Raw genomic sequence first — 26739 nt, forward strand, 5'->3', positions numbered from 1 at the left:
TTATATATGTAATTATATTATTATACATTGTAACTAATTTTAACTTAGTTTAACTTAAATATTATTATGTAATTGTGTGTGTGTGATTAGTATGGGCCGAAGTCTTTGGGGGAGGAGAGGTTTTCGGCCATGTGCCGAGCATGATTATATATATTGTGATTTATGATCTTATTACATTGTGTTATAAAATGTTTTGTGATAAGCAGTTTCCTCTATATTTGTGCATCATATCCCAAATTTAGGATGCTTTGGGATGTTATGTATCATAATTATATTTTTAATTATGTAATTATACATTATAACATTGTAACTAATTATGTAAATATATTAGTTAGAGCAGAGTATGTAGTAATATTGCACTCAACTTTCATGGTGTTTAGCCCTCTGATTGCATTAATACTTGACGAAAGAGGAAAGTCCTTAACCAGAAAAGGGATCCACAAAGTTTCACATCAAAGTGGGTCAAGAGGTAGAATAATGGCATTCAATAAAGGCAAGAGGTACGACCCATCATTCCCTTGCCAAGCAGCATGGGAGTTTGTTAGAGCACACCTTGATAGGAACCTGGGCATGCACTATCCTTCAACACGCAAGGTAATTGAGGAAGTATTAGTGGCAAGGCTAGCAAATAGAAGAGATTCCATTTAAGAATACTCAATGACTTTGTTACTCATGCATTTATACTCTCTCATGATTAATGCTTTTGTGTATGCATACATTAGGTGCTTTTAACCCTGATGAACATTGGGGCAAAGAACCAGGAGATAGTATCTTTTCATGCACTTAACCAAAGGATGCTTCTCAATGTGGATGTCATGTGCCAAAAGATGGTAAACATTTATGGAGTCAATAGAATCTAAGCGCTCTCTCTCTCTCTCTCTCTCTCTCTATAAAGCTGCAGTATTTCAAGTGTTTCCACCATCGTTCGGCCCACCATCATCCCTTGTTACAAGGAAGATTGAACAAGTGTGATATGCACTGTGCTTCACTTAGTACATAACCACATTCACAAAAAGAGATCGCAAGCTTCCAAGCACACTTGTGCAACAGATGGTACAAGTTCACAACCAGGGTATGATACTTGATGCGATGGCTGCGGTCTACCTTGCAAGATGTTAAACAAAAAATCGGAGACAGCAATACGCAACGTAGTTAACGAACCACTCAACAAAAATAAAGTGTAGTTAAGGAAGTGGTTGGAGGAAGTATAGCTCGAGCATCTTCCACAAGACCAAACGCACTTCCTGGGGCTTCATATGCATGATTCATATCTACTCCCAATAAAATGCTACTAACTTGCTGGAATCCAAGTGACCTCGAAAAGCATGGAGAGAGTGGGTAACAGCAGCCCCGTAATAAGTTTTCTTTTAGCCTTCTAGAGGTCTTACATGCTTTAACACCAACGTGTACAATCCAATTGTAGACAAAAAAAATTTGACAGGAACCAGAAAATTGGAACCCTCCCAGTGTCGTCTGTTCAGTGGTCAGCTTGGGTAGACATATTCACACTGTGCTAACCTTAGCCTGCCCGATATATTCCAAAATGTTGGTCTTACAGCTTTTAACTCCATTGTACACAGCAGTCATCTTTGGATGTTCCCCAGGGTAGATGGCTGATTCGATTTGTAAAAGAATACAGAAAGTAGACTTTTGGCGGCTGGCCACTGGAAATGGCGCACACAAGAGCCTATCAATGGATGCACAAGGCTTATATCCTGCTCGAGGTCAATGAACAAGCGCGTGTCAGGCAACAAAGCAGTTGCCTGTCAGCACTTGACCACAATCTTCTGTTAGATAAGCTGCAGGACAGTGCTCACAATAGATTCTGGCCAACTTTCTTCACATGTATGAACAAGTACAATGATGTTGCCTAGCCACGCACTTTTACCTTGAGAGGCTTCCCCACATCCTGGCATACCTTTTCAAGCATGAAAAGGAAATCCCTCACTATCATGAATAAACGTAAGGGTTGTGTCTCCCGTAAATTTCCATGGAAATAAGCCATCACTTGCTTCACCTTATCAAATACTGCACCTAACTCTTGCTTAGACCGGATAACATCGCCCTCTGCTGCTAAGCAAAACTCCTCTATCTTCCTACTGAAAGTATCTTCAGTATCAAACATCCCACTTGACTCTGCTTGTATCTGGAAGTTTGTCTTCAGCCTTTCTTGAATGGAGGATAGTCCTCCAGCAAGCCTGAGCATAGACTGATTCAAAGCATCAGCATCAATACCTGCTGCCTTCTTTACAATGTCCAGCTCAGTAGACAAGCCTAACACAACTTCCAAACCCATTCGCTTTAACTCATTTTCACTTTTCTGAACCGGTGAACTTGGTATTTTTGGATCCCCCTTGTTATTTGAGCTTGCCTCATTGTGTGCATTAAGAGCACGCATGCCTTCAGCTTTGATAATTTCTTCAACTACAAAATGCAGAAGTGTTGTTTTACCATCCGCGCTTTTGACATCAGACAGCTTCAACAGGGCATCCAGCTTGAAAGCAGTAGCTTCACCACGATTAGTGCCCTTGTTCATATGATTCCCTGTCTTCAATACTGCTTCCAACAGTTTCAGAAATAGGCGGCTCTCTTTCACTTGACGACATGCAGCCTGTCAATCAAAGTTGTTAAATTTCTCTGCTTCCAGTCTTCTATACATGAATATGCAATTTCCAGGCGTCATACTCAAACCCATTATTTTCTTTAGCAAAAGAGTTCCTTCAGTTCGGAATAATGAAAGAAAGGATATAAAACAACAACATGCAACCTACAGGCATCATACTCAGACCCATTATTTTCTTTAGTAAAAGAGATCCTTCACTTCTAAACACTGGCAGAAAGGATTTCATATATGAGATCATCAAATTTTTGTTTGCACCACCAGCTAACAGCTTAAATATTGCACTCATAAAAGCTACTCAAAACAACTCAGAAATGCTTCATGAAATTTTTAAACGCTGTAGATCATGTGAATATCCACCCTTTACTACTTCCATTTAGCTATCATGGTGGAAGAAGCAGGAAAGGAAAAGACAAAAAGAGAGTGAACTGGATGCACACCACACAACACAAGCCTCCATTATCTCCCTCCATCAAACTACATGGTGGGAGGTAAAAGAAAAAGTGACCAGGTTTACACTACGAAACGAAAGCCTCCATCAATCTCTCTTCCCCCCCCAAAGAAATAAAAACCAAGATGCAAGTTTGCACAAAATACATCACCTGACAGAGTGATCCTCCACCCTAGTCTGGTTGTGCATTAGAAAACAAGATGTCTAGAGATGTGCCTTGAAGGGATAGCCAATCTCTTGGATCCCAATCAAGTCTATGCAATGGTCTCCCTCAGTAAGCCCAAATCTCTATCCCTCTATGCAAAAGTAGTTGAATAGACATATGCAATGGTCTCCCTCAGTAAGCCCAAATCTCTATCCCTCTATGCAAAAGTAGTTGAATAGACATATAGCTTTCAGCTACAGTTGGCTACCACCTTGTACCTCCAGGGAGTGCAGCTTGCAAGTTTATGTTCGGGGATTTGCTATCTCCCATGGTCAAAAGAGAGAGAACTTTCCATCTTCCTGAACTTGTATTATGGAAATAATGAGCACACACACATTCTCTCTTTTTTTTTTTTGTGAAAAGATTGAACTATACTATATCAATGTACAAAGAAGGCACTGTCCAATGTGAACATAGCCTAATATCAAAAACATTGGAAAAGAAAGTTCCAGTCATTATCAATACTATGGAGTCTAAGGCAGTCGTACAATGCCACAGAGATCTCCTAAAAGAGCTAGGGAGATCAATAGTAGAATCACCGAAGACCATATGATATCCAAAGAGCTCAAAATCTGATCCAAATAAAGAAGTGAAAAGAGCTACTCAAAACAAACGGCGAGATCCCAGATGTCTAGAAATTTTGTGGAATCTATGGGGAGAGAAACAATCTCTTAAATACTCCAACAACATATCCAGGGAAAACCACAAAATATGAGGGACTGTTTCCATAGGTGCATTGCAACATTGACAAGCCAAAAGAACAATGCCTCTCCTTGCAAGGAGCCTTGCAAGGAGCACCCCAAAAGGCAGCACACCCACCAGACATCTCAAAAGAAAAGATTCAATTTAAAAGGAAGCTTATTTTGATATAAATTTGTAAAGTCTTCCTCCACCAAGATAGAGATTTTGACAAATGCAAGAAAGCAGTAGGATGATCTTTATCCATGACAAAGGAACAACATGCAGATACACCACCTTTGCAGTCATAGAAAGCAAAGGTAAGGGTCTAGTTTTAGCCAAAGGACACTGGAAACTCCAATCAACCAATCTGAACAGTGAATCAACTGGAGAAACCAAGTGAATAAGCATCCAAAATCTTGCCATGTCTGTTGATAATGGATGCCTGAACCATACCTAGCAAAAGCAGCCACAAAGAAATTCACATAACCTTGGTCATCGACCACGTCGCATGGTAGTATTGCCTATTGCATAGTGGCTTACGAAAAGCTTCCACAATGAATACTTTCCAGACGCAAGGAATTTGCTTGCTGCATTTGTGAAGGAATCCAGAATATTTCTACAACTGGCAACGAGATTTGTGGAACATGGACCAGGTATTTGCCCTCAAAAGTGGCTAAAAACAGCTTTGTCAATGAGTGACTTGTCCAACGGCTAAAGATAAGAGATGACAGTTGTGCACACTCACAGCAAGCATGATAGACCAAGGTTGTTTGAAGCACACAAATTAGAAAAATAATGTAGCCTTTCTTGCCAACATGTGATAATGAATGTTCAAGATATTCAATCCATCATGTATTTTGGGAGGACACAGTTTAGCAAAAGCCATCAATCTAAATCCCTTCTTGTGAGTTTTAGTTCTCTCTATATGGCCATAGACATAAATTTATCGATATTGCTTTTTTTTCAAATGACAAGCAGAATAAATACCTGCATGTAGGCCACTATAATAGATTGAATAATTTGAAGATGCACATGAAGAGGACAGGTGGACAATTTCAAATAATTGATTTGTTGACGCAAGTCAAGTATTGAGACCTTCACTAAAGCTCGAATCATCAACCAAAATGCCAAACCTTTCAAGAGGAATTTCACCAGGCCAAAGTAGATCATGCCATTACTGTTCTATCCTAACAAGCCATTTAGATCTACAGAATTCGACCTTCAAACCTACGGCCAAACTAAACATCTCCAATGTTTACATGAGAATTGTAATGCTGATCATTCCTATGCATAAGTAAGAATCATCAGCATATGTTTGGTAGCTTGAGGCATGCAAATTGCTAGTAGCAAACAAATGACACATACACAAACACACACATGCACATGCACACTTTTTTTTTGGTAAAATAAAATGAAAAATATATCAAAGTATGAAAGCTATTATGCTCAATGTGAACATAACACAACAAAAACATTGACAAAAGAGTAAATATTATTGCTGGTCTATCTCATTCAGAGAAAGATAGTCAAACAAAGACTATTGTACTGATCTTCAATATTACTTTTCAATGGGTCATACAAATGCACAAGTCTTGTTTGGTTAAAGCTCAATGAAGTGATAGAGAAGTGTGGCCACCCCAAAGCTAATTTTTTAGGGTTCATGGCAGACAAGGCAGGTGGAGGACAGTCCTTGTGAAGAAAACTGCCAAGGTTTGCACTGAGGAAACACAAAGTGTACAACCACCACAGAAACACAAAGAGACAGAGACAGACACAGACACAGAAAGCAAAACTCAAAGTTCAAACCCTAAACGCAAAACTCAAAAACTCAAACACAAACAAAAGAAGAGATAGAAGAACACAAATCTGAGTGAATGAATACTGTAGACAAATGTAAGAGTGTGCAGATAAAGGCAGAGAATTGTGTCAGAGAGCGACGTCCATCAGAGACGGATCTCAAGTCTGTGACCACTAGTTGGAGTGTACGATGGAGAGGATGCAGCAAACACAGGTGTCAAGAGAACCTAGAGCACCAAACACAAGCTAGACAAATGACGAAGAGGGCTGGCAACTGTCGCCTGGTGTGCAGGAGTTGTCACCTGATGGAGGAAGCCGCCTAGGAAGATGACACCAAACGCAAGCTATGGATGCAGTCGCAAGCTGTGGAATAGGTCCAAACGCAGCAATAGAAGGTTGCCTGATGATGGAGATGGGCTGTCAGCTGTCACCTATACAGGAGTAAACGCAGCAACAAAGGGTGTGGTAGCAATCTCTAGGGCTGGACAGCCACGTGTGTGGACTGATGGCTGAAATCCGCACTCAAGGGTGAGAAACCTGTACAGATGGAGTTAGGCTGAATGGGGGCAACCTGTCTATTTATAAATGTTGAAGGGTGCCCCAAAGAATTAGGGTTTTTAGGGGACCGCTGAAGCTCTCTCGGAACACTCTTCTTTTTAGGGTTTTTCATTAATTAAGAGTGTTTTGGGACTATTTAAGAATGTTAATCGGCTGAAAAGCGTGTTTTAGCTCGACATCCCCTCTCAAGCCCAAAACTGAGCCGAAAGGTTGGGCCACCTACTTTGATTTTTACTTATCCCAAGGGGTCCCATCCCAAAGCAGCCAAGGCCTGAGACAAAGGGTGCACGGCAGCTATCCAGTGCCCTACCAAGACTACAGAGGCAATGGTTATCTTACCAAGGGAGTCCAACTAGTCACCCCAGAGAGGACAAGGTATCGAACAAAGGACGCACGTCGGCTACCCAGTAGCCTACCAAGCCTTGCAAAGACGCATGGAACCACATTAAACTTTTTTTTTTAATAAGTGAGTTAGATTTTATGGGATGCGGCCGATTGAGGAATAGTGACCCAAAAGACGAGAAAGGGAGGGTACACCTAACACATCACAAAACAGTACAAGCTTACCCATCCACTCAAGGGAAACGATGACGAAGGAAAATATAATGAGAGAGTATAGTGGTGTGGGGTCAATAGCCGCGGGTGGAAATAGCTTAGGATCCGCTCAAGTGGTGCTCTGCACAGTGAGATGCAAAGTATGCTACATGCTGAAGAATGCTCATGCAACAGGTGCCACTTGGACAGTCTCCCTCGTGGGAAAATTGTTCACTTGCCCGAGCGCCCTAGTACAAAGATGATGAAATCATGCAATGCAAAGGAAAAGGTACAACAGGGGGGAGAAGCGGATGTCGAAGACAGTGCTAAAGCCTATAGAATACCAAGAAGGGTAGGAACCCCCTCTCAACTTGAATGTAGTTGCCGAAGAAGGAAGAGGAGTCTGATGTCAGTCTTCATGTGGTACCGAGAACCATAAGAAATGGAAGAAGATGATGAAGATGAAGTGGATGAAGCACCCCGCTGGAAGAGCAAGGTAGAAGTCACTGCCATGATAGCATCAAGAGAGATGCTGCACGATCTGACTTGGGAGGGAAAACCTCCATGCTAGAAGAAGAGCAAGCACTTCTAAGATGATGAAACCATGAAAAGAACAGTGTGCATCCCCACGTCTCTAGCCTAGATAGGACCAAAGCAAACTGCAAGCTAGCCCTACACTGAAAGACAACCCCCTGCAAAAGATACGAGAATCTGCAAACACAGAGATCAATGGTGAGATGCTCCAAAAAAAACATAACAAAGAGAAAATCTAACTGAAAAGACAATGCAATGAATGTGTATGTGTGTGAGTAAATGCAACGGAAGACTTAAAAATGAAAAAGCTAAGGACAATGAATCCTATGGACCCGACTCTAAGAGTGCAAAAAATAGATGCTAGACTGACCTAGGGTATCCTAAAGGACCTAGAGACATACTAATCTAAGAAGGTGTCCACCATCGTGTACGTTAAGTAGCAAGGCTTTACCGAGGGAACGCCTGACGAGGTGAAGAGGAAGGTGAGATGGATGCATAAAGAGTAAAGGGATCAGGACTGTTAAAATTTACTGATTCTATGGGCAACATCCAATGTAATTTGTGTGGTGTGGACACTTATTAAAGTGTCAATGTAAGGTGTATACACCTAGTGTCTTAGAAACTTAAAGTAGTGACACTAGGCTCTAAAGTAAAATAAACCTAACTCTAGTTAGTTGATGGAAAACTGGTTAGGTCAACCCTTGACCTAAACATAAGTTGTACTTTCACTCTATCTTTCATTCTTGCAAGTACACTCTTCTCTTTTTGCTTCAGCTCACTCTCTTGCTGTCATTGTCTCTCCTCTCTCTCTCCATAGCTGGCTGCCATTTTCCAACATTTGGTATCAGAGCAGCTCATATGCGCGGATTCCGTTTAGCCACCGTCAACCAGTGCCATCCCGCCCAAGGTCCTACTGCTGCCAGCTTAGTTCTCACCTCGAGCAAGAGTTTTCAGCTGTTGTGAGGTGCTACTGAAGTGGAGGAGCTGTAGCTGAGCCATCTCTTGTCTACTCCAAATCTGTCCAGTTCAGCCATCAGCTTCAAATCTATCCATTTGCTCCAGATCTGTCCAACTCAGTCATCTGCTCCAAATCTGTTGTTTTCAGCCTGCATGCAGCCCTGCACGCAATCCAACACGTAGTCTCACACACATCCCAAGGAGCTGCTGTTTTGAAAGAGCTGCTGCTGTTTTCAGCTCTGCCCCCGTTTTCTCAATCATGCCCGCCTGCAAACCCTAAAAAGTGCAGAAACCCTAATTTCAGATTTGGGGTTTTCTCAAAATTTTTATAATTTCCAATCTATTTCAGCAATCCCTTCTCAAATCTCAGCTCGTGCTGCCCAAAAATTTGGGCCTTTTGCTAGTTTTTGCTCCCGGAGTTCGAATTGACAACCAATTCAAAGAAATTTCTCAATTTCTTGGACTTTTCCACCAAAAATTTGGGGCTTTTGCCCGATTGGAGGCCCTTTGTGCAAATTGTTACCAAACTCATAGACATTGCGCAATTTCTTCCACATTGGCTCAAGAAAATTTGGGACTTTTCAGTTTTTTGGATCCGGCATGCATCATGAGGCAGATTTCAGCTGCTATTCACTGCTGTCACGCATCCTGATGTGACATTTTTGCAGAAATTCCAACTGTTAGGTACAAATTTCTTCAATTTCTTTGAAATTTTAGAAATAAAGAAATTTGGGGCTTTTGCCCAACACGCACTCCAAGGCAAGCAACAAGCAGTACAACGGCATTTAATTGCTGTTACAGTCAGATTGGGTAAAGAATTTTGGAAAATTTCAATAAATTTTGATAAGAATCAACATTAAGTCACTGTATTTTGTACTTTTGTGGACACACATTTCGAGGCGGGTGTGGTACAGCAGTATAGTGCTGTAATTTACTGGCTGAGTGCTAATTAGGGTGGCATTGTGCACACTTTGGCATTTGTGTGACAACTTGGTACTTGTTTCTTAATCCCATGGGGGATTTTGATACTCTGAGGAGTATACTCTATACTTCAGCATGGAAGTATTTGGCTGCAGATTTTTGTCTATCATTGACAACATGGCACGTCAGGGGAATAATGATCACAGCAACATCCTTGGTGTCCTCACTCAGGAGGACAAACTTGATGGCTCAAACTACCCACTGTGGAGTTTTATGGTCCATAACCTTCTTGTGGCGAAGGACTTGTGGAACTATGTTACAGGTGATTTGCAATGACCAAGAGGTCTTGCACCTCAAAAACCTCAACATAACGCTCAAGGACAAGCTACTGGTGCTGCTGCTGGTGGTATTAGTGCTACTACTGCTGTTGCCCCTCCTCTCCCTCCTACCGAGGATCAAAGGAAATGGGACTCAAAAGATGCACAGGCACTTACTTTGATTGCCTTGTTAGTGAAAAGGGTAATTATTCCGCACATTCGGTCTTATAAGACCTCAAAATCAGCATGGGATGTACTTGGGCGTATGTTTGCACGCGCAATGAGACCAGGATATCCTATCTCTGCAAAGAGTTGGTCGATGTGACCATGGATGAAGGTGATAGCATGACAGAGCACCTTACTCACATACAAGATTTACGTGAGCAGTTACTCAATGTTGATGAGGTCATTCAGGATGCTGAATTGGTAAGCATCACACTGAACTCTCTTCCAGAGTCATATCTTAGTTTCCACACCTGTTTGATGTCTTTGAGGAGGGGGATTTTGATACTCTGAGGTGTATACTCTATACTTCAGCATGGAAGTATTTGGCTGCAGATTTTTGTCTATCATTGACAACATGGCACGTCAAGGGAATAATGATCACAGCAACATCCTTGGTGTTCTCACTCAGGAGGACAAACTTGATGGCTCAAACTACCCATTGTGGAGTTTTATGGTCCATAACCTTCTTGTGGCGAAGGACTTGTGGAACTATGTTACAGGTGATTTGCAATGACCAAGAGGTCTTGCACCTCAAAAACCTCAACATAATGCTCAAGGACAAGCTGCTAGTGCTGCTACTGGTGGTATTAGTGCTACTACTGCTGTTGCCCCTCCTCTCCCTCCTACCGAGGATCAAAGGAAATGGGACTCAAAAGATGCACAGGCACTTACTTTGATTGCCTTGTTAGTGAAAAGGGTAATTATTCCGCACATTCGGTCTTATAAGACCTCAAAATCAGCATGGGATGTACTTGGGCGTATGTTCGCAGGCGCAATGAGACCAGGATATCCTATCTCCGCAAAGAGTTGGTCGATGTGACCATGGATGAAGGTGATAGCATAACAGAGCACCTTACTCACATACAAGATTTGCGTGAGCAGTTACTCAATGTTGATGAGGTCATTCAGGATGCTGAATTGGTAAGCATCACACTAAACTCTCTTCCAGAGTCATATCTTAGTTTCCACACCTGTTTGATGTTGTCTTTGAGGAGGGGGATAGTAGCCCCTTACATTTGTGGAGTTGGAAGGCCTCTTACTGCAAGAGAAACAGACTTGGAAGAATGTGGCATTACATTCAGGTGATATGGCTATGCTTTCCAAGTTCAAAGGCAAAGGAAAAGTCAAGCAAAATGTAAAAAATCAGCAAAAGGGTGATGCTGGACAGCCATCAAATAAGGTTGTCCAAGACACAGAAAAGACTAAAAAGAAGGGAAAATGCCATTATTACAAAAAGCCCGATCACTATATCGATGAACGCAGAAAGAGATTGGCCAAAGAGAAGAAAAAGAACTCCGGTTTGGCTGTCCAAGAAACATCAGTCAACAAATCTACTAATGATATACTTCAGCCAACTTTGTAGAGGAGGACTATGCATTCTCACATGTAGTTATGATTCTTCAATGGCTGATTCAGCATTTAATGTTGCTAAAACGCACCAAACATGGTATTTTGACAGTGGGGCGTCAAAGCACATCACTTCTCGAAAGTGTTTGTTTACCTCTTTGCATTCAGCCCCTCCTGGGAAGCGTGTTACATGTGCGAACAACAACAGTTATGATGTATGTGGCATTGGGACAGTCACTATTACTGCTGCAAATGGTTGTGATTTCATGCTTCTAGATGTCTTGTTTGTACCTGGCATTACAAAGAACTTGTTGTCTATCTCTGCTTTTAATAAGCATGGCTTTCAAGTCATCTTTGAGGATGACAAATGCATTGTTAGAGATAGAGAGATGGATTATGCACTTAGGCTGTCCAGCACCCTGTATAAGGGTCTATTTTTGTTGGATAGATATGACACACAGTCTCATGATGCTTTAGCAGTTACTACTCTTTCGCCCACTATGTAGAATGCGGAACTATGGCATGCCCGCTATGGACACATGAGCTTTGGGAGTTTGATGACCCTTCAAAGATGTCATATGGTAGATGCATTGCCTCCAATGGAGACTCCACCTCCTCATGCATGTGAGGGATGTATTTTGGGCAAGATGCATAGGTTTGCCTTCAAAAAGGATGGTGCAGTGCGTGCTGTCCGAAAAATGCAGCTTATTCACTCTGATGTTTGTGGTCCCATGAGGACACATGCACTTGGAGATCATCAGTACTTTGTTACATTTATTAATGACTACTCCCAGTATACATGGATGTATGGGCTGAAGGAAAAATCCAATGCGTTCATGCATTTCAAACATCTTGTTGCAAAGCTTGAAGCTGAAATTGACTTAAAAGTGCAAACACTTCGCACAGATAGAGGGGGGAGTACATGTCTCGTGCTTTTGAGACATATTTGCTTGATCATGGCATTACGCATCAAGCCACTGTTAGAATGACTCCTCAACAAAATGGTGTTGTTGAAAGGAAGAATCGGGATCTTATGGAGATGACTCATTGTATGCTAAAAAGCAAGGGGCTACCTCATAAATTTTGGCTAGAAGGCCTTCAGTATACAAATCATGTGTTGAATTGTACACCCACTAAGGCATTGAAGACGATCACACCATTCGAAGCTTGGCATGGCAACAAACCCAAAGTAGACTACTTACGGGTGTTTGGTTGCATAGCCTATGCACATGTTTCGAAAGAGCTTCGTGGGAAGCTTGATGACAAGGCTTTAAAATGCATGTTTATTGGCTATAATTTGGAGAGTAAGGGCTATCACTTATATGACCCACGCACGAAGAAAGACTTTGTTAGTAGAGATGTCCTATTTGCTGAAAATGCTGCATTTTCACATGATCAGTTTCAAATGCCAACTACCCATGACATTGGTGATGTCTTTGAGGGTCTTTTGCCACTTACTTTGGAGTCTATGCCTGTTGTAAATGGCAGGACAGACTTAATACAACAAGCCCTTGCTGCACCATATGCTCCCGAACAGCAAGGTATCAATGATGGTTTGCCACATGCAGTGGAAGAAGGAGTACAGCATGAAAGGGCTGCTGTAAATGCAGCCAAAATAGTCCCAAGATGGTTGTTATAGACTCTCCAGGAGAGTAAAATGGATGCTCCTATACCTCAACGCACTAGAAGGGCTGCCAGAAATGCAACAAATGATGCACGGGGGGCACATTTGATTGATTTTACGGAAGTAGATGATTGTGATGAGCATGTGTTTATGAGCTCACTATTGGATGATGATGAGCCTACTTCCTAGGACGAAGCTCAGCAAGATGTACATTGGATGCACACCATGCAGGATGAGTTAGACTCTATTGCCACTAACTCTACATGGGATCTTGTGGATTTACCACCTGGCAAGAAGGCCATTGGCACAAAATGGGTTTTTAAACTCAAACGCAATGCTGATGGTACAATTGACAGGTATAAAACACGGTTGGTAGCAAAAGGCTATGCATAGAAGAAGAGCATAGATTATGAAGAAACTTTTGCTCCTACATCCCATATGAGTACAGTGAGATGTGTGATTGCTATGGCTGCAAATCATGGCTGGAAAGTACGTCAGTTGGACATTAAGACAGCATTCTTGAATGGGGATTTGCATGAGGATGTTTACGTGTCACAACCTCCAAGGTTTGTGGTTAAAGGAAAAGAGCACATGGTATGCAAGCTGCATAAAGCTCTTTATGGTCTCAATCAAGCTCCTCGTGCATGGTACTCCAAAATTGATGCTTATTTGGCTAGCAAAGGGTTCAAAAATAGTCCAACTGCTCCCACTCTATACATTAAGAATGGGGGGGGACTTGCTAATTATCATTCTTTATGTAGATGACATGCTGCTCACTAGATCTACAGAAGAAAAATTTGCAGATTTTAAGACTGAATTAAAACATGCATTTTCTATGTCAGATATGGGCTGCCTACACTATTATTTGGGGATTCAATTCACCCAAAATCAGCATGGTATCATCATGTCACAGTCACAATATGTGGATAAGCTATTACATAGGTTTAGTATGCAAGATTGTAAACCTATGTGCACTCCTATGGAGCCAAGCTTAAAGCTGTCTATGCATGATGGTGAAGAGATGTCTGATGTTGCAATTTACAACCAAGTTGTTAGCTGTCTTATTTATCTTTGCAACACACGCCCTGACATTCAGTATGCAATATCTCAGGTGAGCAGGTATATGCATAGCCCACGAACCATACATTGGCAGGCTGTTAAGTGGATCTTCAGATATTTGCAAGGTACTCAATCACATGCATTATTATTTCCTAGGGGGGGAGACTTGCACTTACAAGCTTAGAGTGATTCACATTGGGTTTGTGATGCAGACACTAGGCAGTCTACTAGTGGGCATTGTTTCTTTCTAGGTTGTTCGTGCATTTCATGGCTAAGCAAAAAACAACCTACAATGGCTACCTCATCTTGTGAGGCTGAGTACAAGGCAGCCTTCACGGCAGTAGTGGAATGTGTATGGTTGCGCAGATTGTTGGCTGATCTACATTTACCATTGGAGGGTCCTACACCTATTGTTTTTGATAGTCAAAGTGCTATTGCAGTAGCATGAAATCCTGTGTTTCATGCTCACACGAAACACATAGAGGTGCATTACCATTATGACAGAGAGAGATGCTATGCAGGAGAGATCAGCTTGATGTATGTACCCACACAGAAAAATGTTGCAGACATTTTCATCAAGGCACTACCACGCGAGAAGTTTGAGGCTTTTCGAAAGTCCTTAAGTTATTACCCTTTGGTGATTAATCATCCTTGTACTTCATCACATTGGCACTACCAAGGGGATGTTAGAATTTGCTGATTCTATGGGCAGAGCCCAATGTAATTTGTGTGGTGTGGACACTTATTAAAGTGTCAATGTAAGGTGTGTATACCTAGTGTCTTAGAAACTTAAAGTAGTGACACTAGGCTCTAGAGTAAAATAAACCTAACTCTAGTTAGTTGGTGGAAGGCTTGTTAGGTCAACCCTTGACCTAAACATAAGTTGTACTTCCACCAACCCTTCACTCTATCTTTCATTCTTGCAAGTACACTCCTCTTTTTGCTTCAACTCACTCTCTTGTTGTCATTGTCTCCCCTCTCTCTCTCCATAGCTGGCTGCCATTTTCCAATAGGGACCTGCAAACCAATCAACCAGTCCCTCAGGGGTAGTGAAAGAGACTGTCTGTTGAGGCTGTGCCCGGGCCACATGTCCAGCAGCGGCAACAAGTACTGAAGGAACAGATGAAGCAAGAGCAGAAGGCGTAGCCCCACTGGACTATGTAGTCGCAGCGGTCTGCTAAGGCTTTTTAGGTGGAAGACCTTGGGCCTTAGAGCGACACTCCTCGTCCACATGGCCTGCTCTTTGGCAATGTGTGCAAAACCAATTTTTCTTAGGGAGCTACTGCCAAATGGGTCTAGATTCTTTGGTTCCATCTGAGGAAGAGGAGTCACCCTATGATTGGCTTGCCTTCGCATCTTGCGAGTTCTTGCCACTGTTGGTTTTCCCTCTCAAAGAAGAGACAACCAACCCCCTCTACTCTGAATAAGGCTGTGATGAGGATTTCTTGTGGACTTGATCGTGCAGCATCGCGTAATGCAAGAACTGGCACTCAAACTCATAGAAGGTTGGCAATCAAGGCTATGAGATGATGTGCTAAATGAAATTGAAGTAATTTTCGGGCAACTTATTCAAGAACATAACCTGATCGTCATCTGACTTTGAGCTAGTAGTGACGAACTCCTGTCTATATTCAGCCAACTTAACTTTCAGATCATTCCCTTTCTTAATAGAGAACTCTTGAAGCTCAAAGTCGAGATTTAAGTGCCGAGTACGATCTCGGGCCGCATAGTGGTCAAGAAGATAACTCCAATGCTCTGAGGCGAGCGGGAAGTGCTATAACTAAGAGTGAAACTCAGGAAACAATCCCTGCATCAGTTCAACATTGGTTGTGGCATTGTGGGCTCTCCATTGATGGATGTAGTCACGATGAGCTAGTCGAGGATCTGGCATAGGCTCTAGACCAATGACAAGGTCCCAAAGACCCTGAGACTCAAGCACTTGTTGCATGAAATTCGACCAAGTGGTGAAATTCGACCCGTTAAAACGAGTCTTATTCATGAAGGCATTCTTGGCCATTGCAACAGGAGTGGTAGTACTCGGAGATGGATAGTGCGACATTAATGTGACATTAAAAGTGACATTTAATGTAACGTTAAGGTCACAAATATTGAATGTGACATTAAAGTGACATTTAATGTGACATTAAGGTAAATCTAGAGAAACATGCACGAGAATGACCGTCCGGGCTCTTGGGCGTCCGAACGGGGTTAAGGGGAGCCTAGAGAGTCCAAGAATAGTAGGACTCACCAAAAGTGGACAGCTGGCAGAGGAAACGAGAAGAGAGGAGCCAGCACTTATCTAGGCGAGGTTGGGAGGAGAAACGGACTCGTGCTCACAGAGAAGAACTATTCTTCTTCTTCAGGCTTCATCGTTTTCTGTCTTTTCCTAAGTAATCTTTCATTGGTATCAGAGCCATGTGGATTCCTGGAGATCTTCAACGAAAGGGCAGTGACGGATTTTCAAGTGCTCCGCGATCCATTCAGTCGACAATCGACGGACCCGTAAGCTGTTGGTCAAACGTCAAGTGCCCGCTATCCATTTAATCGACAGTCGACGGACCCATAAGCTGCTGGTCAAACGTTACGTGACACGTCACGAAAAACTTGACGTGACGTGTAATTTTGGTCACGTAACGTATCGAAAGGGCAGCCACTTTTTCACGCCTGTTCGTGAACGCCGTAGGCTGATCGTGGGCCACCGAATCCTGGCCACGCCTGTCTATGAATGCCCCTCCATGAACACACCAACAAAACACGCATTCTTCTCCTTTTCACGGGCTGAAGTTGAAGTTATTTTCTGATACGTGTTTGATCAGTCGACTGCATGTTTGGAATTCTTCTTTTCAGCCTCGACTGTATTTATATCACAAGTACAGGTTCAGCAGAAAGCAAATTCAGGAAAGGGACATTGATGGCCTGCGTGATTATTAAAGAAGGGGGCTGAATACTAGTCGTTTCTGCAAAGAAGCTCCATTTCCTGCGTGACCGACTTTGTTCGGGCGATAAAATTTATTCCTTACCCATCGGGTTTATTTCCAAACCAGCAACAACTGTCTGCCATTAAAATCAGGGAAATACTTTACTTTGTATGCAAATTTCTTATCTTTGCTTTCCAATTCCAGTGTATTAATGGCAGAAAAGGGAAAGAAAGGGTAATGGAAAGCTCTAGTTTTGGGGACCAACCTATGGTAGATCCCCATGAACCAAAAATACAAGAAGAACAATGGGAAGAATTTTTTGCTACACGAGAGCAATTCGATGATCTTACTGCTCGTATGCAAGCTCAAGGGGTTCAAATGGAATTTTTAACCCAAACACTCGCTGAAATAAAATCTCAATTAACTTTATTGTTGAAAAGAGATAAAAATAAGATAGAAACCTCAGATGTCCCATCTTCATCGAAAGATTTAGATGTGACTATGCGAGATCCTAAGGAACCCCAACCTTACCATAAATTGAGGGATAATCCAATTCTAAAGGATATGAAACCACCTCAATTTTACGGGGAGGAAAAAGATAGGAATAAAGACACAATCTTTAATTTCCTCCAAAAATGGGAAGATTTACATAAACTAAAAAATACCCCACTACATCTCCAAGCACTGGAGGCTAGTTTAACTTTGGGGCCCAAAGCATATAAGTGGTGGCAAACTTTAAAGGAGGCAAATAAAATACCTGAAACCTGGGCTCAATTTGAATCCGTCTTTTTGAAAGAATTCCTTCCTGAAAATGAAATGGAAAGAAATTGGAAAGATTGGGATTATGTCAGACAAAAGGGACGACCCCTGCTGACATATCTGGAGGAATATCGTGAGATAATCCTCAAATTGGAAGGAATAGATGAATTCCAAAAAACAAGAGGATTCATTAGGGGACTAGATAAAGCCTGTAAAAAGGAAGTAAAACGAAGTTTACCTAAGACGCTGGAAGAGGCAATTAAATTTGCATTAATTTATGAAGATAGTATGCGTCCAGGTACACTCACTAGTCTCACTGATACAGAGCCCAAGTCTAAGGAATTGGAAACCTCAAAATTTGTGGGCAAATTTAAAAGAAAAATGCCATTTTTTAAGGGTAAAAAACAACCTTTTGAAAAGAAACCATATATGAGGCCAAAGTTAAGTCCTGATGACTTTGATAAGGCCAAAAAAGAAAAGTTGTGTTTCAATTGCCTATCCCCTAACCATGCTGCTTGGAATTGCCCTCAAAAGAAAAAGGGGGAAGACAAAGGAAAGGATAAGGACAAGGGCAAGGGAAAAGAAAAACAAATCCATGTAGTGCAGACCTTAGAATTAAAGGGCCATGAAAAGTACAAATCTTTAGAGGTCTTGCACATGGATGTACAACATAAGTGTTGTATGTCAACTTCTATGTGGCAGTCTACTTTTGGGCCACATGATTTACTTAGAGTACATGGATTGATAGCTGGAAAAAGGGTTAGAGTCATGATTGATGACTCTGCCACACATAATTTTATAAATTATGCACTTGTCAAAAAATTGAAACTTCCCCAACAAAAGAGTGGGCATCAATATGTTGTTCGTATGATGCAAGGCCAAGACAATAAAATATGGGATACAATGGTATCCAATTTGGAAATTGAGATTCAAGAATATAAAGACAAACTCGATTTCCAAATAATGAACATGGAAAGAGCTGATATTGCTCTAGGGAGGGAATGGCTATGGGGATTGGAACCATCCTTAAAACGTAGTTATCACCATAATACACTGGAATTTGAAAGGGATGGTAAGACTTTTGTTATTCAAGGTGAACATGAAGTATCTGATAATCCTTTGCTGTGTTCTACTGAAGTTCAAAAGCTGATAAAGAAGGAAGTTTGTGAGGTATATATGCTATGGTCTCTTCCTGTACAGAATACTTTTACTTTCTGTAATATAAAGCAACAATTTTCTTATGTTTGTGAGTTGAATGTTAATAATGAATTGAATAGTTTGTTAGATGATTTTAAAGATGTGTTTCCTTCTGATTTACCAAGTGGTCTTCCACCAGATAGGGGTGATATAAATCACCCAATTGATATAAATAAGAATACACACCCAATTTCAAAACCACCATATAGGTTAAGTGAAACACAGCATCAAGAAGTTAAAAGACAAATTAAGGATTACCTGGATAAAGGGTTTATTCAACCCAGTAATTCACCTTGGGCTTCACCAATTTTATTGGTAAAGAAAAAAGATGGTTCTATGCGACTTTGTGTTGACTATAGAGCACTTAATTAAATAACGATGAAGAATAAATTTCCTATGCCCAGAATGGAAGATCTTTTTGATCAATTACAAGGGGCAAAATTCTTCACAAAGATAGATTTAAGATCAGGTTATCACCAAGTAAGAATTAAGGCACAAGATGTTTCTAAGACAGCATTTCGTACTAGATATGGGCATTATGATTTTTTGGTGATGCCTTTTGGCCTCACTAATGCACCAGCTACCTTTATGAAGCTGATGAATAGTGTTTTACGGCCCTATCTCGAACATTTTGTAGTAGTCTTTTTGGATGATATCTTGATCTTTAGTAAATCAAAAGAAAAACATTTGGAACACTTACAATTAGTATTCCAACTGTTAAGAACGCATTCCCTTTATACGAAGAAAACTAAATGTGAATTCTTTGCACAAGAGGTCAAGTATTTGGGGCATATTATCTCGAAAGAGGAAATCAACATGGATCCAGAAAAAGTAAGGGCAATTATTGAATGGCCACCTCCAAGAAACCTGGAAGAGCTGCAGATCTTCCTAGGTTTATCTGGATTTTATCGTAGATTCATTCGAGATTATGCCAAAATAGCTGTTCCAATGACAGACCAACTTAAAGGGAAAGGAAAAAGTTTTAATTGGGGAACAGACCAAAATGAAAGTTTTCAAAAACTTAAGGTAGCTATTGCTACAGCTCCAGTACTATTAATAGTGGATCCCAATAAACCATTTGTGGTTGAAGCTAATGCCAGTGATAAGGCAATAGGCGCGGTCTTATTACAAGAAGGTCGACCAATTGCTTTTGAAAGCAAGAAATTAGACCGTGCAAAACAGAATTATTCTGTTTATGAGAGGGAGTTGTATGCAATAGTACATGCAATGAAGAAATGAAGGCACTATTTGTATAGTGCCAAACTTTTGATTTTATCGGATCATGAAAGCATTAAGTGGCTTAATGATCAACCGGATTTACACGGGCGTAAAGCCAGATGGGCCGAACTCCTCCAAGAGTTCGACTATGAGATAAGATATAGAAAAGGAAAGTATAATATAGTAGCTGATGCACTCAGCAGAATGCCCATCATTAATGAATTGAGTTTTACTCAGTTCACTTCCAACTTGCTTGAATCCTTAAAAGGGAAATGCCAGGTTGATCCGGCATATTCCAACATATGGGAAGCAATAAAAAATGGGGATCCAATTGAAAGTGCTTCTACTGAGGAAGGAATATTTGAGGATGTTCAACAAGGAAATGGAGCATCAGGGATTGCTCAAACTGGATTCAAGTGGAAGAATTTTACCATTGATAATGGTTATTTACTCTACAAGGGTAGGGTATGTGTCCCGAAAGATATAGAAATAAGGCGCCAGATACTCTTTGAGTGTCATGATACCCCTAGCGTGGGACATCTAGGAGTTAATAAGACTTATAGTCTTATTAAAAGGCAGTTCTATTGGCCTGGAATGAATAAGGACGTCCTTGACTATGTGGTCAAATGTAATAAATGCCAGGTTAATAAAGCTGAAAGATTAAAAATGGGAGGACTTCTCCATCCACTAGAAATTCCTTCGGGAAAATGGGAGATTATCTCCATGGACTTTATTGTTGCTTTACCTAGAACATAGAGGGGGCACAACTCTGTGTGGGTTATTGTGGATAGGTTAACCAAAATGGCTAGGTTCATTCCAACTTCAACTGATGTTTAAACACCAGAATTGGCTAGATTGTTCGTAGAGAACATATACCGATTGTATGGCCTTCCGGCAAATATAGTTTCTGATCGGGATAGAAAATTTGATAGCCATTTTTGGCGTGCGGTATTTAGGAAATTGGATACTAAACTTAGCATGAGTACGGCGGATCATCCGCAAACAGATGGGCAAACTGAAAGGGTTAACCAAATTCTTGAAGATATGCTTAGGGCATATGTAAGTAAAAGGCAAACTAATTGGGAAGAGTATTTACCGATAGCAGAGTTTACATATAACAGTGCCAAGCACTCTTCCACTGGATATAGTCCATTTATGTTAATGTATGGGTTTCAGCCCAGAGCTCCTTTTGCAGTAGGACTGCATAAGGAAAAGGTTCAGGCAGCTAAAGACTTTTTGGAGGATATCAATAGTATGTTAAAATTTGCTCAAGAAAATATTAAAAAAGCTCAAAATCGAGCTAGAGTATATGCAGATCCTCACCGAAGAGACATCTCCTTTGAAGAAGGAGAATTGGTCTATCTTAAGGTGCCTGAACAAACTAAAACTATGAAAAAGGGACAATGTCCAAAGCTTTCACCAAGGTATTGTGGTCCTTTCATAATACTTAAAAAGGTGGGAGAATTGGCTTCCAAGCTCCAACTACCTGCTGGTAGTAAAGTACATCCAGTTTTTCATGTAAGTAAATTAAGGAAAAAGCTGGGTGATTTGGATAATCTAATCTTAAATGATGATATTGAGGAGCTATTCAATGACCAATCTAATCCACATGAACCAGAAATAATATTAAATGTTCGTAATAGACGAACAAGGAATACTATTTATCAAGAATGTTTGGTTAAGTGGAAAGATTGTTCAAAAGAAAGCTCAACATGGGAGCGAGTAAGTACTTTAAAGAAAAGGTTTCCCGATTTACAGTTAGACCTTCCAAGTATCGTTTTCGAGGACGAAACCGATTCTTAAGGGGAAGGAAATGTGACATTAATGTGACATTAAAAGTGACATTTAATGTAACCTTAAGGTCACAAATATTGAATGTGACATTAAAGTGACATTTAATGTGGCATTAAGATAAATCTAGGGGAACATGCACGAGAATGACCGTCCGGGCTCTTGGGCACCCGAATGGGGTTAAGGGGAGCCTAGAGAGTCCAAGAATAGTAGGACTCACCAAAAGTGGACGGCTGGCAGAGGAAACGAGGAGAGAGGAGCCAGCACTTATCTAGGCGAGGTTGGGAGGAGAAACGGACTCGTACTCACAGAGGAGAACTATTCTTCTTCTTCAGGCTTCATCGTTTTCTCTCTTTTCCTAAGTCATCTTTCAGATAGTGTAAAAAAGTGTAATGGGGGTAAGATGGGGGAGTGGAGTGCACTTGGGAATGGGCCCCAAAGTGCCCACTACGCATGCAGGTAGTGTGCAAGGTGGATCCATAGGTAGGGATGGGCTGACTAGGCATGGGCATAGTAGCTGTATGAGTAGCCTGTTAGAGAGTCATTTTTTGGGCAGCAATATGGCCCAAGTGCCATATCAACAGAGCAGGTGAGTACGGCAGGGTGCCACGTCAGTAGGGCGGACAGGTGCGACGTGGCACAGGTATAGTCGAGCAGCAGATTCTGCAGTTAGACAGTTTTCTACGTTATTTTATGCAGTCAGCTGCATTTAATGCAGTCGACCTACTATTGAGCATTATCTTCCTGACTGACTATTTATAGTCAAATTGTGGCACATTCTCAGACATTATTTTGATCTTAAGATCTGTCACAGTTGGTCTGCTGAGACTGACTGTGCTCGGGCTGACGGAGATCGAGGTCCTCAAGGCGGAGACACGCATATATTTTCTCTACACCCGTGTATATTTCTGCACTCCTATACAGCATACTACACTGCAGATTTTGTGTTACACACTCTGTGTGTGTGTGTGTGTGTGTGTGTGTGTGTTCAAACTCTCAGTCTTTGTCCTACGCTTCCGCATCGCTGCACTCTAACATGGTATCAGAGCGGTGAAGACGGACTCACTGAGTGTTGAACCGACCTGAGAAGGAGATTTCAGTGTGACAGAAGGCTATGTTTCCAGCATTCGCGTGCAAGCGGGAGGACTGCACATCGTATCAAGGCTGAAGCGAGCGTGGGCGTGCGGGAAAGGAGTCCAATTGGTGAATTTTCTGCAGGTTGTTGCCGTTTGAAGGGGAGGAAGGTTGTGTTTTAGGTCTTCCATTGCAGATTTTACCTTTTCATCGCCTCCGGCGACTGAAGAAGGTTCGAAAAGCAAAGGAAAGATCCCTAGCAAGCTGCGTCTTCACAGGCAGTTGGCCATTCTAGAGTCTTATGATTTGGCGGAGCTTGTGATGGAGGAGATCAATCGGCCATCGGTGATAGATAAGTCCAAACTCTCTTCCAGTGCTCGTGTGGAGTTGACTAGAGCTCAGTCTCATTGGGACAAACTGAATGCCATGATTCGTTCTTTCCTATTTCTGTATTGTATTACACCCGCCATCGCTCACATCGAGCACTTGACGGTGGCTTGTGAGATATGGCTGGAGCTCAACTAAATGTACAATCAGATAACCCTAATGAAGAGGGTTTCTTTGGAGGTGCAGATGCGGACCTTGTCCGTGGATAAATCTTCTTCGCATCGGGAACACATCAACAAGCTTCGGCAGCTCCAGATGCAGGTTTAAAATACAAGGAAGCCTATTTCCTCCGAATACATGACGATCACTTTATGGTCCCGGTTGCCGCCACGATTCGGTATTTTTTATTCCGCTCTTATTGCATCAGGGCGAGAGTCGACTCTTCAATGGGAAGAGTTGGTTCCTATAGTCTTGGACCAAGAGGAACAATTGAAGGGACAGAATGCTTCCAAAACGGAGGCATTGGTTGGTCAAGCCTCTCAAAAGAAAGGGAAGGACCAAAAGAAGAAAGAGGACAACAAATCCAAGAAGAACAAGGAGAAGAAATTGACTTGTCATATTTGTGGTAAGATCGGTCATTGGAAGAAGGATTGCCTCCACAAAAACAAGGACACAAAGGATTCTAGTGCGATGGTTGCACTCTCATCGGCTGCTTTTCTACACTTAGCAATCATTGAGGGCTCTACACCGAAGACTTTGATGCTGCGATGACAGCTCCCCAGGCTCGAGAGTCACAAGGACGTGAAAATTTAATGCTTTGCTTATGTTTAATTGGCATTTGATTAAAGGATTAATCAAATGTGCAACTAAAAGATGCAATGTGAGGTGCAAGCTACTTTTTTTTTAAATTGAAGGCCGAAGGACCCTGTGAAAAAGATGAGTGTCAAAGGCAAAAGTTGTAACAAGTTACACTTGTTAGATTCTAGGTAAATTTTGGTGTCGGTTTGTCCCTAGGACCATTAATTGGCCACTAAGTGTCAGTGGTGACACTAGGAACTAGGCACTAATTAATAGATTAATACTTGTCCAAGGGTCAATTAATGCATAGGACCACTTTGGGTTGCAAATGGCCTAGCCAATTAATTTTTGGATGGGCAAGGTCAATTTTTTGGGAATGGATTAAGGGCTGAATTAATTTTCAGAATTAAGCTGGAAATTGCTGAAAATGGATTAAGAAAGCTGCCACTTGGCAAAACTTTCCCATACAAGTGGAGGAAAGGCTAAATAGGGCAAAAGGGAGAGGGAAATCTCGTTTTTTCATTTTGGAGCTGTTGAAAAGAGGTGTTGGACTGTTGCTGCCAGCTTTTGGAGCCGATTCCTAGCCATTGGAGACCATTTTGGTGATGGAGATTGCATATTCTTGACCTTGGGAAGCTAGCAATTGCTGCTGATGCAATTTCTCCTGAAGATCACAGTCTCTGATGCTCCTATTGTTGTTGGTGCATCCCTTTGGGGTGATTTTGATCAGTTCTTCGCGACAAATCTCAAAATTTTCTCTCTCTACAGCATTCTCTCATCTCCTTCAACCTATGCTCAGCAATTCTCAGCCATTTGGAGGAGATTTCAGCCATTTTTGGTGGGTTGATCTGTAATTTCTGCAGTAAACCCTAATTTACAGCAGAAATTAGGGTTTAGCAGCCACCTTGGGATTCTTGCCAGAGATTGAAGGCTCAAGGGACTGAAATCAGCAGCTGATAATTAAAGATTATCAAGGGATTTCAGGAGCCAGCCCATCCCGAATTGATTTGGGGCAGCATTTGGCCAGCCAAGGGTCAAATTGGAGAAGAAATCCTGGGTGAATCAAGGGACAAATGACCCAAAAGGCTTGCTGGTCATTTATGACAACAAGAGCAATTGGTTAGCAAGAGGAGATTGAAGAATCTCAAGTTGTACTCCTTCCAATTGAATGAAAGCTAAAGAAATACCGCAAGAGGCACCAGTTTTGGGGCCAACAAGGAGTCTACTGTCCAAGAATGTTATGGTAAAGTGTGTATATCGCATACACAAAGCCATCAGGATCCTGCACCTCGAAAAAAGAAACAAGCGAGGGTTTTGATTCATTCAACTCAAAAGGGTTGTACGAACCTGACACTAGACCTAGCTGAAATGATGAAGTTGGATCACCAGATGCTCCAAAGGCCGTATGTCCTCCGTGATCAGAGAGGTGGCCAACCTCACTAACCGGTCCGAATATGGTAGCAAAGCTTGTAGGAGAGGTGTAAACATTACCGTACTCGTTGCAATAATACTCCTCAAAGTCCTCCTCTATCATGTTAGTGAAATCTAGAATGGGAGTAGAAAAAGAAGGTGAAGGTGAAAGTGAAGTGTCGTCCTCCTCATCGAGTCCGTAATGCCGTCTTAGGGCCTCCAATGATAGAGAAACTTGATACGACATCATAGGAATTGGAGAAGGTGTCTGGGACATTGTGATTCGGTTACGAGTCGTATTGTGTGCCTCGCACAAAGACTAGCTCTCCACAATATCTGCAGGATACTCTTTACAATAGCACTGGCTCTGATACCATGTGAAGAAAACTACTAGGGTTTACACTGAGGAAACACAAAGTGTACGAGCAGGACAGAAACACAAAGAGACTGACACAAACACAAAAAGCAAAACTCAAAGTTCAAACCCTAAACGCAAAACTCAAAAACTCAATCTCAAAAACTCAAACACAAACAGAAGAAGGGAAAGAAGAACACAATTCTAATATTGCAAATGAACGTAAGAGTGTACAGATACTCAAGGGCAGAGCAGTGTGTCAGAGAGTGACATCCACCGGAGATAGATCCCAAGTCTGTGACCACCAGTTGAAGTGTAAGATGGAGAGGATGCAACAAACGCAAGTGTCAAGAGGACCTAGAGCACCAAACGCAACCTGGATAGATGACAAAGAGGGCTAGCAGTTGTCGCCTGGTGTGGAGGAGCTGTCGCTTGATGGAGAAAGCTATCACCTGGGAAGATGACACCAAACGCAAGCTATGGATGCAGTCGCCAACTGCCACCAAGTATGGAATAGGTCCAAACACAGCAGCAAGTCCCCTGATAATGGAGATGGGCTATCAGCTGTCGCCTACACACTGGAGGAGTAAACGCAGCAACAGAGGGTGTGGCAGCAGTCTCTGGGGCTGGACAGCTACGTGTATGTGGACTGATGGCTGAAATCTTCACTCAAGGGTGAGAAACCTGCACATATGGGTTTAGGCTGAATGGAGGCAGCTTGTCTAATTATAGATGTTGAAGGGTGCCCCAAAGAATTAGGGTTTTTGGGGAGCCACTGAAGCTCTCTCGAACCGCTCTCCTTTTTAGGATTTTTCATTAATTAAGAGTGTTTTGGGGCTGTTTAAGAATACTAATCAGCTGAAAAGAGTGTTTTAGCTCAACAGTCCCCACAGTGTTCGATAATGGTCCAAAGAAGATAATATAAGGAAGGGAGAGATCTTGCTTGTTTCATTGGGAACAAAGTCTTTAAATATACACCTTGCAATATGTGCACAAGAATTTCCAAGATGAACACAAGCATTTGTGCCCCATGTGGAAATGTGCATCAACAAAAAATGATAC

At 41.7% G+C, this 26739-nt stretch overlaps 1 protein-coding gene across 1 annotated transcript in view; it reads right to left on the bottom strand.

The window, feature by feature from the left end:
- Positions 1-859: 859 nt before the first annotated feature.
- Positions 860-26739, bottom strand: part of LOC148010518 (uncharacterized) — a 44183-nt gene continuing 18303 nt past the window's right edge. The window contains 1 exon segment of the mRNA XM_087671087.1: positions 860-2611. Coding sequence (XP_087527213.1) covers positions 1871-2611 — 741 coding nt within the window. The 3' untranslated portion in view covers positions 860-1870.

Source organism: Lygodium microphyllum, chromosome 29, assembly GCF_053477565.2.
Source record: "Lygodium microphyllum isolate KBCC chromosome 29, Lygodium_microphyllum_v1.1.10, whole genome shotgun sequence".
Lineage (NCBI taxonomy): Eukaryota > Viridiplantae > Streptophyta > Polypodiopsida > Schizaeales > Lygodiaceae > Lygodium > Lygodium microphyllum.